Genomic DNA, 19,991 nt, shown 5'->3' with positions numbered 1-19,991 from the left:
CTTTCTGAAGGGAGATTCTCAGAAATTACCACCTAAGCACTGCAGCTCACAGGCTAGTGGCTAGCAGCTAGCTCAGGGGATTTCATGCTAGACACACACTACTGTGTTAGTGTCACTTTAATTCAACCCCTTCAGGATCTCTAACTAATGACCAAAAACCACTGGTGGGTGGAGCAGGAGACTGAATCCAAGATTTCCGACCTCCACCGCACATGCACATTATCAAAAATGTAGTACATGCCTTGCATTTTGTCAGATCAGACCGAACCAATCTGTGACAGAAATGCACATTTTCCATGCTTCTGTCTGGAGCCACAGATCTATTTATAATCTTAAATGGTTTAACTAGCCTGAAAAATATCTTACATGGAACCTTTCTTTCAGATGGGCACTACAGAGACAAACGGTTTCAAAAACTTTTTTGTATGTGAACCCCTGGTCCTGGAAGGCTGAGCATGGAAAGCCAAATTAATTCCCCACTTGCCTTTTATTGGATGAAAACCCCCAATAAAAACGGCCGACCACATCTGTCGACCTGCCTGCCTGTGTGTGGTGCTTTTCAGACAGAAAAGTCACTGATCTCTTACATAATTTAAGGCCCCCTCGAAAACACTGTGGTTCATCTCAAGGGGTTCATCCTCGTGAATACTCGTATCGCGTCATATATAGGGTTTAGTCAAAGGTGTTGGATTTCTTGTTCAGGTTATAACTTATATAACCTGGCTGCTGCAAGGCCTTGTTCAACAAAGCAGAATTTAAAATGAGTACTGGATTGATTTCTTGATCCACCACCAGCACATTATGCTGGATGTGATGGGGTTTAGAGGAGTTTAGAACAGTGCTGCTGACAGTCAAACAGACTCTCTCCGTTTGTCTCTCTGCCTCTCTCTCTCCCTCACTGTCTCTCTTGCTCTCCCACCCTCTCTAGGAGTTGCAGTTTGAGCGACTGACGCGGGAGCTGGAAGCCGAGCGACAGATAGTCGCCACCCAACTGGAGCGATGCAAGCTGGGATCTGAGACGGGCAGCATGAGCAGCATCAGGTGGGTCCATCTGAGCGGCCACGGCCCCTCTCGCTCTCCTCTGGCCTCTGGCTCTCTGTGTCCACCTAGCTCTTACCAACGGCTACCTGCAAAGACTTCTGTTTTCTCCCGTCGCTTTCTCTACTTCTGCTTCCTCCTTCCTTACGTCTGTTACTATCTCTTACATTCTTTGTCTGTCCCTCGTTCTCTTTTCTGTTGAGCTGTTTTTCTCTTTTCTCTTGTGCTCTCTCTCCCTCTTGCCCCTTCCCTCCTTCTCTCTCCTCCTCTTGTCCAGTTTGAACAGGTGTGTTCAGTGGGCCCCTCCCCCTGCATGTTTTCCTTCATTTGCTCCTCCCAGCTGGATCTTTCACTCCACGATAGATGCTCCTCAGAGCTGTATGCAAATGCTGGAGGTATTAAGAAGGCAAGGAATTTGGCACAGGTTTACAATGGTCTCACTTCAGTCATTTATTGTTAGCTATCGATTGACAAGATAACAAATAAAGAACCACCATCTTGCACATGCAAATATATGTTTTTGTAGTTCTTTCACATCTGATCCCAGAACGGCAACAATGAGGAGCAATCCTGCTATTCTGGAGCACTGAAGTGATAATAGCCTCGACATGCCACCAAGGACACAATGCAACAGAACACTGTCTGTGTGTGTGTGTGTGTGTGTAGTCCTTTAACCGGTGGGGAATTTCATCCTCAAACCAATTAGGCATCTTTGTTATTGTAATTCTCAATTTAATTTGAGACAAAACAATTAACTTGATGGTCTTTAAATTCTTTATCCTGATTTCTAATTAACCACTCAACCTTCTAAGCTTGCAAACCACCATCTCTTTGTTGAGGCCTATTTACCAGGACTCAACATTGGGGACGTCCAGTATGCTACTGTAGCTTGTGGTTTCATGAAAAAAAGAATCTGTTGTCCAGGCCATCCTATATGAATAATACTGTAGCTTGATTGCGAGTTGTTTGGTGGGAATTGAACATTGTGAAAGAGTCCATCTTTGACAATCTGGCTGGGTGTCCATAAGCCTCTATAAGCTGAAAATACTCGCCATGTCCAAACATGAAACACGAAACTGAAACAATGTGATGCACAAATTTCCCCTCTCAGATATGTACCTGGCACTTTATGAAAGTAACTTGGCATCTCCAGAACAATGCCAAAACACAAACCAGTAAAGGAGGCATGGGTGTGTTGAAGAGGAGAAAAAGACCAAAAGAGTTGCTAGTGACTCTTCTTTCAGTAATGTCTTTGTTTGTGTCTTAATAAGTCAAGGCAGGTCAAATGTCTGGGGTGGCATATGCTAACTAAAAACAACAGTCAGGCATATGGTACTTCATCAATTAAAGATGTAGTACGCCCTAAAGTTTGTCAGCTGCTTTTGGATCTCAGTTAAAGGGACAGTTCACTGATATCAATCTCCAGTTTTCAGATCTCCAGGACTTGATATAACCTATGTCTGCCCCATTTGCCCCATTATCTATTGAGTTGTGTTCCGTCAGCAGAGACCTGCATTAGAGGGCCCACTGGCATTTAAGGTCACTGGCTGTCCATTTAGCTTGTGTTGTTTCAGGATTGTTTCAGGGAGCTTTTCTCTGAGCTGACCAGACAGAATTGGTCCGCCTGGATAGGAAGCAGTTTTCCCATGATGCCTTTTCCTGACACTTGTATTACCTTGAAAGTGTTTGTGTGACAGATTCCCACTGAGTCTCTCTCACACATACACATAGAAAACACTACCCTAGGGAAGTACTTTAATCTGTACCACCGCACTTTGTTGAACTCTTAATATATAAATATTTTTAAGATATTCGTACTGTTTTTAGATATTGTAATGTTGTTGTGTTATATGTTGTCCCTCGTTGCACCAACAGGAGTAGCACTCCAAATGTCGTTGTATCCAAATACAATGACAATAAAGGCTTTTATTATTTATTATTATACCCACAGATAGCATTGAAACAATAGATGTTCTTTTCTCTTCACCTCTCTATTCTCTATTGTTTTTCCCCAGGTTATATGCATTCAAGCTGACTGAAACATTAGAGGTTCATTGACTGACATTTATCCAAGGGCCTTTCCGAAATCCCTCTCAGCCTTCCTCCATGACTGACAACCCATCTTCAGTCTGTGTATTTGTGTGTGTGTTTGTGTGTGTGTGTTACAGTGTCATTAAGACACTTTGTTCTTGGCTCCATTAAACAGATAGTGTTTAGAGGGATCATTTTCCTCTCTATACTAACTGGTTCAACCTGTCAGAAAGAGGTTTGTCGTGAGCGACGGGAGACTCTTGAACATTGATCCTCCTCCTGATTCTGAGTCAACTGAAGGGCATCCGCTGCTCCTCTGGCGTTCTCGCGTCTTCGGGGGGCGGGTAAAGGTCGCGGAGGTCGTCCAGGGGGTGATAAGGCCTGTGATTGAGAGGCCGGCCCTCAGATGTGACATCCACCTGATTGGGTATTCCCCCTAGCAGACTCGGAGCAGATAGAGACAGCAGTATCTACAAGTCAATATCCTGGACCTATGCTGGACCTGGACTCAGCTGATGTCAGCCAAATGTCTAGTGTGCTTTCTGAGTTGATCATTTGTTGTTGTCTCCTGCCCTTTAGGATGTTATAATGGGTTTGGAAAAACTAGTGCAGCGCAGGTTTGCGGTACAAACAGACAGACAGACAGACACATACATACATTGAGATTCCTGCCTTTATAGTGTGACATCAGCATTGTATTGTTTTTCCAATGGAAATACTTTGTATTATAGTATATACTTAAAAAATACTAGTTTGAGCCAAGCTTTTTCCACACTGAAACATGTAATTTTTTGCTTGGTTATATTTAGGCTAACATTTGTCCTACATATTTCACATCCTTTACACTTTAAAGATTGTAGATGTCATCATCTCTGTTTGCCTAAAACTGCTATGACACTTATCTTGCCTCACCTCTTCCAGCAGTCATCCTCAGTAGGAAAACTAGACTATTCCCAGAGGGCAGAGTTACAACTGCTGGTGTTCTCAGCCACCTCTACTCCTGTGGTTTGGCTACTGTCCTCCACATGGAAATACTATTGGCCATATGGCCAATCGAACATAACCATTTTCTGAAATAGAACAGGACATCCTTGTCAGTGTCTAAACCATTTATTTCAAGGTATCTTATAATGGCTGCTTTGCTGGCCCACATACTGTTTTAGTAATGACCAAACAGGGACTCCCGTGGGCAGCACTCACCTGGGTGTCTCCTGGCTAACAGCTGCTGCTAGCGGGCTAGCATGGCTTGGCTCAGCTCTGGTTTGGCCCGGGCCAGCCTCTTCCCAGGGTGAGTGTTTGTCTGTCTCTAAACGCTGTCTGTCAGGCACAGCGATGGCATATTAAGCAGAAGCTGTCAGAGCACTTTGCTGCCAGCTTAGTCTCACAGTCTCCTGTGGTGTCAGTGCATACTGCAGTATAGGCAACACTCTCAGATGGAGGGGGAGAGTGAGACATTATGGTGGCACATCAGCTGTGGTTTTCAACTGTTGTTTTTTTTCTTCGACCAAAATGGAAATGACCAATGTGGAAATCTGGAAAGTTTGAATACAAATTCTGTTTTCTTTTCATCTGTTTTAGCCATTGGATAAAAAAAAGAAGAATAGACACCGTGCACAAAACAAAACTTTGGGAATGGAAGTAGCCACATATTAATCTTTCTTTTATCCGTTCAGTCTTCTGATAGGAGATTGATTTTCCCCGAGCAATAACGGAGACTGTAGAAGAAGGTTGTTGTTGTGTTTTCCATTTCAATAAGTGCAAAAAAAACCTGTCCCGCCTTTGAATCGCGATCATGGGAAATGGTATTATTCGTCTTCTAAATGCCAATGCTCACAAGGCTCTGGCATCTTTATGCTTTGATGAAACATGGCTGAGCTTCTATTTAAAGGGCACTCAAAGGCAATGGCTCTGAATCATGAAAAGGCTGCCTCTCAGGTGAATAGATCGCTTTTAATGGGATCTGAACCGTTTGATAATATGTTGATGTGGACATCAAAGGACTGCATCCTATCAAGGATCAAGCTTCCATCTATATCACTTCATATTTCTGTGTGACATTATAAGGTCCTTATATAGCGTGACCCTTACATGTCTGTCTTGTACACATGCACAGACATCCTCTCTCTCTCTCTGTGTTCTCTCTCTCCTCTTCTCTCCTCCCTTCAGCCCCACCCTTCTCTCTGTTGTCTCTCTGTTGTCTCTGTCTAACAGAGCTATCACCTGCATCCTAAAGCCCAGCGCCTGGTGTGTGATCCATACGGCTCCTCCCTATCGATCCATCGAGGCGACAGGGCTAAATACTGCTGCACGGGGAGGCAGGCAGTGAGAGATGGGGGGAGGAGGCGGTGGGGGTGAGAGAGAGGGAAGTACAGAGGGATGGAGGGGAAGGGGTGATGGATGCCTGCAGTAATAAGTCCTTTAAAAGCCACCACCCCACCTTCCGCCCCCCCCCCCTCCCCCCTCCTGTGTGGACCCTGGAGTGCCTCAGACAGAGCCTGTCTGATAGCAGAGGATATTAGGCTTATTAAGGGTGTCTGGGCGTGAGTGACTCACACAGACTGGCTCATACAGTAAGGGGAAGAAAAAGCGTATTGATCTGGCGCTAGGTCTGCCCTTCCCTGAGCCCACATCAAAGACTCCCAGAACGAGAGACTGAATGACTTGCTGGATGGCGGAATAGGAGTCTAACTTAGTATTTGGTTGACTCACTGATTGGATGGTTGTCTGTCAGGCTGGTTGACTGGCTGAATGGTTTACAGGCTCAGTGTTATGTCTTTAGCTTATCTTGGCTGGGTAGCCTGTAAGCCCACTCATGCTGCTGATGTAAATATGCCAGGTCCTGAATTCAAAAGCATTAGACTTCAGCTAATACCACTGTAGCCATTCAGGCAGTTGGTGGTATCTGCCATAATAGAGGCCAAGATGAAAGAAAGAAGACAGATAAATATAGGTTTTCAGAATCTTCCTTCTCCTTTCCTCTTCTCCCTCCTTTGCCAAACTGCTCCTCACTTCAGATGGCGTTGCCATGGTTACATTCCATAAACTGGCATGGTTTCTTGCCAGAGAGCGAGTTGATGCTGAGCTGATGGGGAATCTTCTAGAGCCATACCATAAGCTGACAAACACCAAATCAGAAGCACGCAACTGTGTCTGTTACAGCTTACAGCTGGAAGACGCATGGCTATTTTGGCTTCTTTTACTGTTGGCCTGCCGAAAAGACTGGATAGCTGCCATAGAGCAATATAGCCTTGGCTGTATCTCTGCAGTGCTGATAAGGGGAGATGGCAGAGATGTGAGATAGAGGAAGCCAGGCCCAGATTGGATCTGCTCCTCAGCCTTGGCATCCACCTGCTGGCCATGGTGACTGGAGGGTTCCTTCGCCTGGCTTGCAGTTGCTTGGGCTGCCCCAAATTGGAGAAGAGACACAACAAGATCAACAAGGCTGGCAGTAGTTTTGTCTGTTAGCAAGAGGGGATCAAATGAGTAAAATAAATAGATGTGTAGTGTGTAGAGATGAAAATACAACTCAACACTACCAATAGTCTTGGGTTTTCTCTGAGATGACTGGTTAAGGAGTGAGAAAGAATCTCTGACGGCCCATCTTCTGGCTCATCACCAACAGGGAAGTGTCTAATTTAGTTCAGCAGGGATCCAATTAGTCCAATTAAAGGTGGGTAGATCACTTGGTTGGAACCAGCGTCTCCCACCTACACTGTCTTAATCATCCTCGGCAAGAAAGGTCATCATCGCATCACTTCCTGTGGACAGGAACTAACCTTATAAAGTACAAAATGTTCTATTCAGCTAATAGTTTCTACCCCTCAGGCTAATTTGCCACAAGCTGCGGGCAGACCTACCACCTGAAACTTCGTGTTACACTGCACATCATCTGACCAAAGTCCAGTCTAAGATAAGATGAGAAAAGTGAGTGTCTCCCAGGGTCTGGGGGGGGGGGGGGGGGATGAAGTGGTCTGTCTAAAGTGAGGAGAGAAGAACAGTGGCAAAAAGGCAGTAGGAGCAAACAATGGAGGACAAGTCAAAATGAATTACATTTCAATAAATAATTCATGTTTCTTCAACTTATTTAACCCAACACTGTATAGAATGCCACGCCATGCTGCATTTTGTAGATAACCAGATGGAAATACTATACCTCAGCACATTCTCTGGAGTCCTTCAGCATATGCTGTCTCTGCAGCTTGAGCCTAGAGCACAGAACAGTTGGTTTGTGATGTACAAGATGGAGCATACGACCAGGCATAGTTCTAGGACCCCACAGCCACACAGTTAGACAGTAATTAGAGTTCTATATAGCTGTATAGGGATGTGCCTCCCTGCCTCTTTAGTGCTTGTTTGCCCGTTTCTCTCTCTGGATCTGCCTGACTCTCTTTTCAGGAGCTGGGAACTCCTCCTGTGAAGCCGTCCCTTGACTCAGCACATTTCAAACCTTCCACCTCAACCTTTTTATCTGTTTCTCCAGTGGGATCTAAACGAGCTAAATGAATTTTCAGTTAGCTAACGCTTTTCTGCTAGGTGCTACTTCCCACCTAGCCCTGATTGTCACCGTGGCTTTTTTTGTTCAACCTATTATTCCACTGCTTTTTATTCAATGTGCCTGGCCATTGTGCCAAGTCCGGATAACAGATATTATTCTACAGTGGAAAATAAATTGATTATATAAACTGGATTCATGTGTTTGGTTGGATGAAATGACCGCATTTCTCTGGCTATGGTTATGGTAAAGCTCTTGTTTGGTTTTATTGCGATATCCTTCCCTCTCTTATCTCTCTCTCTCTCTTCCTGCCTCTGTCTTTCTCTCTGTTTCTATCTGTCACACACTCACACACACCCTCAGAGAGGATACACTACATAGTGGTTAGAAGTGATGAACTGCAGATGTGGCATGGCATTGTTGGATGGTTAGACTGAAATACCCTAGTCATGTTTAGCCAAACTACAGTTGTCATGAGCACTGGTGCTTTGGGCTTGTATTTATATCTTAAACGGCTATCTGACAGGGGACTGTTCTCAGCGGCGATGACAACCTCAAAAGTAACCCCCTCCAAAACCATCAAGCTCCTGAGGATCTTCAATGACCCTCTCTCACTGGGACTCTGAAATGGGCTACTCTGCTCTCCAGACCAAAACAGACAGGCCGGGACTTTCAACTCAGACTCAAAACCATGTGTTTGCCACTTTTCTATTAATATAAAATCCCAGTACATACACTCACAACTACACAGACCATCAGGTTTATTCATAGTCAGGTCTTATAAAGTATATATTTTTACCAGTAGTGTGGGTCTCATTATAGCATTAAACAACTTTTGGGCCCGGAGAGACCACTACAGCATCCATGTGACAAATGTCTTACTAGGACTGCCTGGGAGCTCTGAGAGTTGAGTACTCTGGTTTCTAAATGCCACACAATAGACTACATTTTAAACACGAAAACACACACACGTACACACACTTAATTTAAACAGGTATTTGTGTGAAGTCAAGACTGTTTTGTATTTCTTTTACACCTGAGGCGATCTGGGCATTGTAGCCATGTAGTCCTTGTTGTGCTTCTTGTATAAACTTGTATTTGGTGGCCCTAGTCGGCTCTGCGTAAAGGATAATAAATGAAAAGTGACAGGATGCACTTTTGGGTGAAGGTCAGGTCAGTAGGTAAGGTAAACAGAATTCTGTGTGTGGGTCCAGAGAAAAAAGGTGTGTTTGTGTGTGTGTGTGTGTGTGTGTGTGCGTGTGGAAGTGTGTGTGGAGGTGTGCGCAAAAGGATCAGGCTCTGTGAAAGTTCAGAAAATCATACTTTTGTGAGAAAAGAGTGTGTGGTGCAGTCTAACACAATAACACAAACAAACACACCATTGGAAAAGGTTTGGACTTCTTCTTTCCGAGCTCAATCCTACGATTCCTGTTTGAGTACACCCCTCCTGCACTCAACAGTTAAGAGACAGTTAAGAGATACCAGTCTTGTACCTTGTGCTAGAGTAACAGAATACATTACCATCAGCATAATTGCAGAAGTGAGTGAAGGGATTTTATTGATTGGTATCATAGCTGTATAAAATGGGTACAGTGTGTGTGTGTCTGCATGCGTGTTCACCTGTGTGTGCCCCTTAAGCAGTGTTTCATTAACTGTGATTAAGTGTGGTAGTAGATAGTGACCTGCAGCTGGTACAACAGCTTATCACACCATCAATTACTATTTTATTTGCTCTTTAATTATCCATTCCCAGCCAATTGATCTGTCTGCTGAATCAATAGGAGAAACTGTGTTTCTCAGCCAAAGTTCATGGAGCTATTTAGAGATACTGCAGTGATTATACACCTGACCATAAGAGACTATGTTTGTCCTATCAAATACCCTGTCTGAGAAGACGTATCTATGGTTACATGGAATACACTATGTTTTCCTTAACAATGTCTAAAAGCCCGAGTTGCAACTGGCTTTTCCTGTGTACCAATGCAAAGACAATAGATGAGAAAAGTCCTCCCTATGTGTAAACATGCTCAAAGCCGTGTTAGTGAACAGAGCTGAGAGCAGGTAGCTTGGGCATTGTTATGGTGTTTCACCTGCTCCAGGTGATGGCTAGACTTTGTAGCCCTGCATAACTATCAAGCCTTAACTGTGACGATGGTGACACAACGTCTTGCATTTTTATTCATCTTTGAGACGAGGACGTGCAAGGAACCAGACACATTCAGTGTCAACATCTCATTATGCTTCGGTGTTCCGCGTGACTGGGCTCTTTCCACATAAAGTGTTGCCCAGCCATTCTCTAAAATTGGGGTGAGGGGAAGGTGATGTGTATTATCATCCTCTCAGCTCTCTCTAGAAGAGTCTACTCAAAACCTCAAACCCTGTTTCCTTCCTCCTCCCCCGAAGCTGTGTGTGAGTGTGTGTCTGTGCTGGTGCTCACCCGTGTGTGTCGTGTATTGTTCAGTTAAAGAATGACTGATGAATGAGGGGCCGGTAGCCCGGCACTGGGTCCTATTAACATTTGCGGTTTTGTCTCTATTCTGCGATTGGTCACCCCAATGCAAACTCTCACAATATGAAGGCTCACATCAGCTCTCTCAATGGGTGAAATCAATGGCATGATTTAGCAGCTGCTGTTGGCCTTGTTGCCCGACTATCTGTCCATTCAGCGGAATGCCGAGAAGCAGGTTCTAACTTTTACTAACATAATCCCCATATATGTCCACACCATTTATCCATGTCCAATCCATACGCAATGACCCACATATCTGCCCCTTATAGTAGCCCTGACCTTGAATATGACCATGCAAAACAGTGTTGGTCTATAGAACACCTCTATGCACTGTATGTATGTGAAGGTTTTACTTGGATCCAGCCATGGTTGTGTTCCACCAGTGTGACGCTACTATTGATTAAAGGACTCAATACTCCACTCCAGCTCCCGTCTATAGCGGATCCATAGTTATTATGATTTTTGTTTGTGTGCCTCAGATCTGTGATAATATGCCATCGATCTGAGGCAGGTTATTTGACATACAGAGTTAGTTTGCTGTGAATAGGGTGGAGTACACAAAATAAACAAACAAAACTACAGCCCTTGCAAAAAAGAAACATACACACAAAAACAGGTTATTATATTCATTGTCATTTTAACCATGTTCTTTGTCCTCTCTCTCGTAGTTCAGCAGATGAGAAGTTTCGCTGGAATAACCAAGGTATGTTTTCCATGAACTACTCTGTCATTGAAAAAAAGATCTACCTGATATTGTTTGCAGCTCCGGCTTGCAATGAAAGTAGAGGAACACTGCTAGATGGCTAGCAGGCTGTGTCACAGTCATTGTTGTGTCGGGTCATAGTGACTGGGTCTCTCTGTCTGTCTGTCTGTCAGAGGGGAGGATGGATGGAGGGGAGTGATTGAAAGGGTCAGGCCAGAGTGAGAAGCAAACACGTTCTCGTCTTTAGGTCTTTTAAGTATCGCACAGGCACAACTCAGAGAGTTGCCTAAAGCTCCAGGCACAGCATTTTAGCTGCAAAAACCGCAGTTTAAAATCAGATATTCTGATTGAAATGTTCCGGATTGAGGTCCCGTTATAGCTGGAGAACAATGAATTAGTTCGGAAATAATCTTTCTAACAGAATCACTCTGTGAGTTAACGTGGTACATGTAGTTAATCACATAATGAAGCCTCTAATGAAGAGCTCTCTGTTCCCAGTGCAAAGCTTTAGTCCTCCCTGCTGGTATCGATGAGAGATTAATGCTGATCTTAAATCTCTTGTGTAAGGCCTTATCCCCTTCCTTGGCAGTCTTTGGCTGGTCAGCCAGTGCAGGGGTTGATCAGGTGGTTTGTTAACTGGCACACTGACCAAACAAATTGAAAACAGTGCCCAAGAGACCTATTTCAGCTAGCTAATTATGTTTTTTTGTTGTTGATTTAGCTAGGTCTTAATGTTGCTTAGCTACAGGTAACATGGGTATCACTTTCCACATGGTCTTTTAACTGTCAGTGTCTGGTAGGTTTTCATGATCTGAGTGTTTAAGTGTGCGTGACAGACCACAGCTTTGTGTTTAGCTTACTGTAATGTATCTTACCATATTACCATAGCTTAGCTTAGCATAGTCATCACCAACATAGTCATCACCAACATGGCTGATTATATTAGCTTAGCGTTGGTGTGGTAGCAATTCATTTTTTCCATGTAATTTTCTGTTTAGCATAGATCACTGTTTAAGGTTTGCGTGTGTGTGTTCTGGTTGAAGATTGTGTGGTAACAAGCTAGACTAATCTTGTTTCCCCTCTCAATGCGTCTTGTGCAGACGGTCAGAAGGACATAGAGGAGGAGCTAACAACAGGGTTGGAGCTGGTGGACTCCTGTATCCGCTCCCTCCAGGAATCTGGCATCCTCGACTCCCAGGAGTTCTCTACAGGCGACAGTAAGAACGCCCTTCGTCCTTGTGTTTTTACTAAAGCCAGCTTTGAGCCAGGTACCGACCTTTTACCTGAGGAATAAAGTAGTTTTTTGTCCATACACACCAAAGAGACAAGGTGATTTCAATCTTATCTTTTGCAGATCCAGCCAAATAGCCCGATATTTTAAACAAAAAGAAAAGAAAACTAGCAACTTTTAATGCAACTTTTTTTTTTAACTACAACATTTTGAGGCCGCATTATGTCTGTCAAGACTTTAAATGTCAGGACAAATGTCAAGTTTCATCTCTACAATATCACGCGGAAACAGACATATCGTGTGATAGGTCTGCCTCTGAAGTGTCAAGAAGAATGTCAATGCCTGAATGTTTCAATCAGCTCCTGAAGACTTTCCAGATGTCGAGCAGTCTCACCCGTCTACCTCCTCCACAAGCACAAGCCGTTGTCTTCTTGATTCATTCCCTCATGCCCCTTCTTTATTTGATCCTGGTGATGATATTCATTTCCTCCTAAAAGCCACCAGGAGAGTTGGACCTGTCAGGAAACATGCAGCATATGTCAGGGGTTTGAAATGTAAATGATATCTCAGTGAGATGTCAGCGGGCCCCCTTTGAACATAAACGTAAGAGGAATGTACGATTTCAAATCAGCAGCTACAAAAGCAATCACACTCACATTCAGTCTGCTGAAAAGATTTTCAGAGGTTTTGTGCAGGGATCTGGAGACTGTGCAAACAGCATGGTTTGTTGGTGTGTGTGTGTGCGTGTGTGTGTGTGTGTGTGTGTGTGTGTGTGTGTAAGCCGACACGTGCCCATGCCTCTTGCTCCCCACTCCAGCGGTGTTCTATAAATACCCTCTTGATGAAATATTCAAATATGTTGATAGAAAATGCAGGGCACGCATTAGATAAATAAAAGCATCACTGAATGCATGAGGCACCTTGAGAGACCACCAGGCTAGCAGTGTCCCTCTGATGGACTACACAAACTCACACACACACACACACACACATGCCTGTGCACCGACACTTCCCAACTAATGGTAGGAATGATATACTACTACCACCACACACACACACATACACACACTGACAATTTAACGACACACATACCACAAATGTCCAGTAAGAGGCCATAACCATGGTGTCATTCTCTCTCCTGTCGGAGGGATTATGTATTTATGACCTACTCAGCTCCGTAAAGATGTGTGTGCCGGAGGTGATCAGAGCAGCATCACTGGGGGGCTTACTCACAGTGCTATATCAGATGAGTGTCATATGTTAAATAATACACAGTCACCAATCAGAGTCACACGGTCATGTTAAAGAGCGGATTTTGTGTGTGTGTGTATGAATGTGTAGCCCACATTTGGCAGATTTCTAACCATACCCTCTAGTATTAGATTACAATAGTTAAACTTCCAACCAGGTCCATGCTAGCGGTATGATTCAAGGCAGCCTATAACAAAATGAAGAGTCCTCCCTGGTCAGACTAACATTGTTAAATACACTTATAAAACAGGTCAGCTGGAAACAGCTTAGACAGGTATTAAATATTATTTAAATGGCATCAGTGCTATGTAATAACACTCAATGAAGGGATACCCAAGGGTGAGACACCACAAGTATTTAGGCTGTAAGGTATTGAGGAGCTAGGTTTTGTAGAGAAAGGGCTTCCAGGGTTGTCTGGTTGTCGGGAGTGACCAGTGTAAGACGGAAGGCCAGAGGGGTGTGGTTTCTAGTTTCCATTCAAGTTGGCCTCATTCTGCACCAGCAGAGCTCAGTGACTCCTCGTTCCCCCCCTATGAATTATGCATGCACACTCCATCAGAGATGGGAGAGAGAGTAGATCGAGTAAATAGTGGGTGAGGGAGAGTGAAAGGTACGAGACAGAGTACAGTGCTTGAGTGTAAGGGGGGAGAGAGAGAGAGAGAGAGAGAGAGAGAGAGAGAGAGAGAGAGAGAGAGAGAGAGAGAGAGAGAGAGAGAGAGAGAGAGAGAGAGAGAGAGAGAGAGAGAGAGAGAGAGAGAGAGAGAGAGAGAGAGAGAGAGAGAGAGAGAGAACACATGACGGAAAGATGGAGAGAGCAAGGGGGAGGGGCAGGAGTGAGTTAAAGTGACAGACAAGCACAAGGGACAAAAGATGGTGAAGGAAATAACAAGGCAGTTTAAGAGGGTGTCCAGCTATTCACGATTCATTTCAAACTTGTTGTGTACAATTATATAATGTATTTATTCAATTCCTTTGTCTCTTCTTTTATTCCACAAAGGACAAGGATTGCTATCCCAGAGTGCACTGCAGCTCAACAATCAGGATGGGGGACTTGGTTATTCTGCAGGTTACCACAGCAACCAGGGCCTAGCTCTTGGGGAGCAGGTCACACCCCGCAGTGGTCAGGTGGGCGGGGCCGTTCACAGCTACAACCAGGTGTGTTTACACACACACACACACAATGACTCACCCTAACTAACACACCCATGACCGCAGCTCTAATGTCAATGACTTTGTATGACTTTGACTTTCGGCTCTCCTTGTTCCGTTACCTAGGTGACATCTAACCGGGCGGCGGCTCAGCTGGCAGCGGGCGACTCCCCCTCTCAGTCCCAGTCAGACCCCTTTGCCCCCAGCCATGCCAGCGCCTTCCACCTGCCCGACGGCCCGCCCCCTGGAGGCCCCGGCATGTACTACTCCTGCGCCACCCTGCCCGCCCAGCGCGTGAGCTCTCCTCTCTCCATGCAGGCTGTGGGCTCCCCGACCAAGCTTCAGAGGCTGGGCTCCTCTTCAGACATGCCCAGCTACGCAACTCTCCAGCGGGTCTCCTCCCCCAAGCAGTCCCCCAGTCGCCTGGCCAAGTCCTACAGCACCAGCTCCCCCATCAACAACCTGTCCGGTCTGGGGCCCTCCTCCTCCCCGGTCCACATGGGGGCCATGGCGGGCGGGTCATCCCCCCTCCACCACCTCAGCTCCACCGTGGGAAACTACGCCACCCTGTCGCCCACCAAGCGCATGCTGCACTCGGCCGCCGCCGACGGGTTCAAGGTCTCCCACGAGCTGTACGCCAACGCCACGCTGCAGAGGCCCGGCAGCCTGGCAGGTGGGGCTGCACCTAGAGATATACTCGGTGAAAGAGGCTGACGTAGGGGTGTAAATTTACATTTAGTCATTTAGCAGACGCTCTTATCCAGAGCGACTTACAGTAAGTACAGGGACATTCCCCCGAGGCAAGTAGGGTGAAGTGCCTTGCATAAGGACACAACGTCATTTGCCTGGCGGGGAATTGAACCGGCAACCTTCCAATTACTAGCCCGATTCCCTAACCGCTCAGCCACCTGACTCCCTTAAATGGGATACATCTGTTAGGGTTAGCTTGATTTTGGTCCCTTCACATGTGGTCTCAAATCTACCAAAGTGTATTTGTAGTTTTATTGTAGTTAGTTGACTGTTCCATGTGTTGATGTGTTGTGCCTCCCAGGTTCTAGGGGGTCCTACAGCAGCCAGCACAGTCACCTGGGCTCAGAACTACGCCCCCTGCAGTCCCCGGAGCATCACATCGACCCCATCTACGAGGACAGGGTTTACCAGAAACCCTCTCTCAGAGGCCTCAACCAGGGACAGGGTAGGTGTATCCCTGCCCCTCTGCACTGGGCAATCCTCTTCAATATTCTCAGGGCTAAGTCCCCCTCTGCACTATGCACTGACTGAATGATAGGCAAGGGATGAGACTGAGCGAAACACCTGAAACCTTTAAAAGCATTTCATAGCTTATCATTTAACTGTGGCCCCCAATAATCCTGTCGTCACTCTTCAAAAGAGGCAACCAATTTGAACACAAAAGGTATTTGCCACAATGAAACTGGAAATAAACAAATATTGTGCAACTGAATGAGGCCATTGTGTGGAAGTTAATGGTGTTCCAACTGTCAGTGCCCTCGTCTATCTCGTCCAGATGGACCTTTGAAAGTGGGCGTTCGTTGAGCAGGGTGTTTTTCTGTAAATATCACCACTAGGAAAAACTGCTAGAAAGAGCATGAGCTTGTTTATCAACTTCTCACATCGTTTAGCTTATCTCCTTCTCCTCAGATCAGGTACAGTAGGTAAATCCCATTAGGATCCCAACGGCAATTTGCTTCCTAGTCACGGTTCATTATATAATTTGATATCAAATGGAAATTAATTACAATTATGTGAAATAGAGGCCAACCATCGTGGTCAAATGATCCAAACTGTTCCGGTTTCCAGCTTTCTTAACAAGGAGATGTGTTTTCTATTGTCGTCACAGTGTCTAGTTAAACCTCAAACACATTATAATAGTACACATTTCCACTTCATAATACACTTAGTAATGATGTATAGTATGTGTGTCATTATATCCTCTGTTTGACTGCATGTTCTTACTTTGACTTTGCTTTCATCCCCTTTCTTTCCTCACCTCTTATACGCTCTGCTGTTGCTTGTGTTGGTGGTCATGGTGTGGCTGTTCTCTCTCGCTCGACATGCGTGTACGTCTGTGTTTCCGTGGGACTGTGTCGCATGTGTGCATTTGTGTGCGTGTGTGTGTACTCGCTCATTCCTCCCCCCGCTTAGACCCGGTAAACCAGTTTTGTGAAGATATCCTGAACTTTCTACTCTGTCCCTACTTTCCTGTTCCTGCCATAGCCCCGTCCTCCCCCGGTGTTGACTCCATACCCTTGCAGCGCACAGGAAGTCAGAACGCCACAGGGACCTATCAGAGGGCCAGCTTTGCCACCGGCGCCGGCGACTATGGCAACCCCTACCGCACGCTCCAGTTCTGTCCCTCCACCGAGTCACCCTACAGCAAGTCAGGCCCCGCCCTGCCCCCGGAGGCTGCGCTCGCTCGCTCCCCGTCTGTGGACAGCATCCAGAAGGACCCCAGGTCAGTCGCCACGCTACCCCTCCCCCTCGCTAACCCCTGCCCTCCAAACCTGGGTCCAATACCATACGTTCACATACTAGGCGTACACTTGATTTATGGCACCCAGCACACTGACACTAATGAAACAGTGTCAGGCATGCTGCAGGCATCTCAGCTCTGACATAAATCAAGTGAGCCAAATGTATTTGACCCAGGTATGCCACCCTCACTCCTCTACCTCTCAGCCAGGACACAGATGCCCTGTCTCAAACCCCTCAGCCCCTCAGCCCCATTACCCTACCGGCCACACCCCCATTGTACTGTATGCACATCAGACTCAATTTGACAGCATTCGGACAGCCTTCCAACCAACCAATCACAGGGCATGTTGGAGCAATTGTGGAGGTTGAGCCACACTGCTTATAGCTGTCATATGCCCAGTGATGTCAACCAGTGAGCAGGGGGTATGGGGTAAAGGGTCAGTTGGGACAGGGTATTGAGTATTGACCACACAAGCCCCTCCCCTGTCTGTCTGCCAAGCTTGACTGAGAAGCCTGAGAACTTTGGCAATGACTGCTACTTAGAGAATGATGCAGTGTATTTGAAGGACACAGGAAGCTTGTCCTAAACCTCACCTCTCCTCACCTTGGGCTCTTTAAACATGTACATGCTGTATGTGTCTGTCCGTGTGTGTGTGTGTGTTTGTGTGCGTGTGTGTGCGTGTGTGTTTGTGTGTGTGCTTGTGTGTGCGTGTGCATCTCTACAGACAACAGCAAACAATTATAGCCCAGGCTTCTCATTGACACTGTGGATTGTGTGAGGAGCAAGTGCTTACAGACATTGAAGAAAGGACATTGAAATGATTTGAATCTTATATCACTACTGTTTTTATGTCTAAGGGGGAATCTAGGAATTGTTATACATTCTCTCGAAATGTCAATTTTGCCTTTACGTTCATTCACCATTGTTTGTCTTTCTGTTTGTTTCTCCTTTTCTTTCTTTTCCCCACATTGCACTGTATCTGCTGTAGCCCTGGTGTTGACTTTTACAAGCATCATTTGCCGTTTGCACTCTTATCAGTGGATTGACTTGTAATGCATTGCATTTGCTGGCTGCAACCAACTCATACACAGTCAATGATCTTAGCTCAGTTTTTATTTATCATATTCATATTCTGTTAAAGGGTGGGTCTCGCCAAAACAACCAAACCTAGTGTCATTATGTCACACTGATACTGGTCACTGGATCCTGTGATGCTAGAATTAACAACAATAGTTTTTTTTACACCATCGCTTCTGCCTTGATGTAAGGTATGGCATATGAAAGTTTGCTATGTTGCAATGTTGGGTTTATCTAGATTCAGATCAATATGTTGAAGTATTGAAGATAAACCATATCACTATAGGACACCTTGGTATAGCCCCATATTCAATACACCTAAAAGTTACTCGGCATTAAATACTTATTTGAAAAGGATACTGAGAGGATACTATACTCTTCAGAATAACTCAACACTACTCACCAACCTTTTAGGTCTCATTCTTACCCAACGTCGTCTGAATCCAACCATGACTGTGTTTTAGTAAGACCCCTTTTTAACATACACCTCCACCTCAAACCAGTCACCTAGTGCATGTTCTGAACCCAGTGTGAGGATGCAATAACAAGTGTTAAGAAAGACAACAGTCCAGTGAGTATTCTTCCTAATCCTTCTTGTCCAGCTCCTTTTGTGCGAGACACCGATACCTTTTGTTTGTTTCTTTCTGCCTGTCTCTCGGTAGGTACGACCCTGAATTCCTTGTGTGGAATCAAAATCAAGCCGAGCAAAGAATGACAAAGTAATCCAACATTTATTTATTATATTCTATACCTCTCATTCACCAAATCTGTCCTTCATGTTTATATTATGCAGACAACATGTCCTAATGCAGGTGACCTAGTGGTAGTCTCAATATGTATTCCATGACATTGTCTTCTGATTTACATTGACACTAAGCACCTGTTGGATGTATTGGAAACACAGTAGTGATAAACCTTATTGAACATAATGGCCTCACTTGTGTCCTAGAAGTAATTCATTCAAATATCACTTGAGGTTTTCCAGAAAGTGCAGATAATTGATCATTATCTACTGGATCTAGCAGCTGATGAACTATGTATTTCTCGTCAAGATCCATTTCAGTGAGTTTAGCCTTGCAGTTCACCCCTCTATTTTTTGAAGGTCAATATTTTAGGGGGTGTAAGGGGGGGGGGCAGATACACTGCAGATACTTGTGCAAGTCGGATGACTGAATTAGAGATCCATTATCCAAAGGTTACCCATTTTTCTTCTCTCATTCTGTTTGTCCTATCATCCCTTCATCACCTCTATGTTTCTGTCACCATGGTTTCTAAGTGTGCTTCGTTGTGATGGTTTCCTTCTGGGAGTTTCATCCGAACACTGACACTAACTGAAGGGGAAGGTTTGCAATCATTCCCTATTTGTAATGATCTGTTTCTTGGATGTTGCTGACAAATATATTTATAGCTGACCAGTGTGTAGACATGTATATGTTATACTGTATATTTGGGTGTATGTGTCAATGTGTGTCTATGTGTGTGTGTGTGTGTGTGTGTGTGTGTGTGCAGCAGAGGTCAGTGATGACTGACACACTGTGACCTTTATATCATCTCCAACAGGCCCGCTGGGTCTGTCTGCCAAGATCCTGTTCACCCTAGATTGTATGAGGGCCTACTGTAGATCACAGCTTGCACACAGTCACACACCCTCCCACACCATACTGTGTCATGCATACTATCATTCTAGGTTCTCTATCTGTTGTTGTACACGTTTCCAAAACACAATGCATAGACAGGGCCAAACATTCAGATGACTTCAGGCTAACTCTGGTTGATAACTACAGGTCAGGCTGTGTGCCGTATTGCGCTGGTGACCTTTGTGATAGACTGTAGCTTTATCCTTTCTACCTGGAAGTGACCATCATGTGTCATCTACAGTGTGAATGCTGAGCACGCAGCTGCTCTGACAGATGCAACGCAGGGACCATTACCGAGCTTCATTTTTTTTTTATCAAACCGGGAATATGTGTGTGTGCCCTTGTTTGTTTGCAAGCATGAGATGAAGAGACTCATTTG

The 19,991-nt window shown here is 45.1% G+C and overlaps 1 protein-coding gene across 5 annotated transcripts in view; it reads left to right on the top strand.

Moving 5' to 3' along the window:
* ctnnd2b (catenin (cadherin-associated protein), delta 2b) overlaps window positions 1-19,991 on the top strand; it is a 56,691-nt gene that overhangs the window by 17,201 nt on the left and 19,499 nt on the right. For 3 of the 5 annotated variants that reach the window (XM_062481541.1, XM_062481540.1, XM_062481544.1), the window contains 8 exons: window positions 929-1,041; window positions 10,739-10,773; window positions 11,874-11,990; window positions 14,253-14,410; window positions 14,531-15,077; window positions 15,456-15,599; window positions 16,640-16,877; window positions 18,638-18,694. In XM_062481541.1, the coding sequence (XP_062337525.1) occupies window positions 929-1,041; window positions 10,739-10,773; window positions 11,874-11,990; window positions 14,253-14,410; window positions 14,531-15,077; window positions 15,456-15,599; window positions 16,640-16,877; window positions 18,638-18,694 (1,409 nt within the window). The remainder of the gene's footprint in view (window positions 1-928; window positions 1,042-10,738; window positions 10,774-11,873; window positions 11,991-14,252; window positions 14,411-14,530; window positions 15,078-15,455; window positions 15,600-16,639; window positions 16,878-18,637; window positions 18,695-19,991) is intronic. The other 2 variants (XM_062481543.1, XM_062481542.1) reach the window with 1 other exon arrangement.

Source organism: Osmerus eperlanus, chromosome 16 (genome assembly GCF_963692335.1).
Source record: "Osmerus eperlanus chromosome 16, fOsmEpe2.1, whole genome shotgun sequence".
NCBI lineage: Eukaryota > Metazoa > Chordata > Actinopteri > Osmeriformes > Osmeridae > Osmerus > Osmerus eperlanus.
Note: the sequence above shows the minus strand (reverse complement) of the source record. Positions and strands in the feature narration are given on the sequence as shown.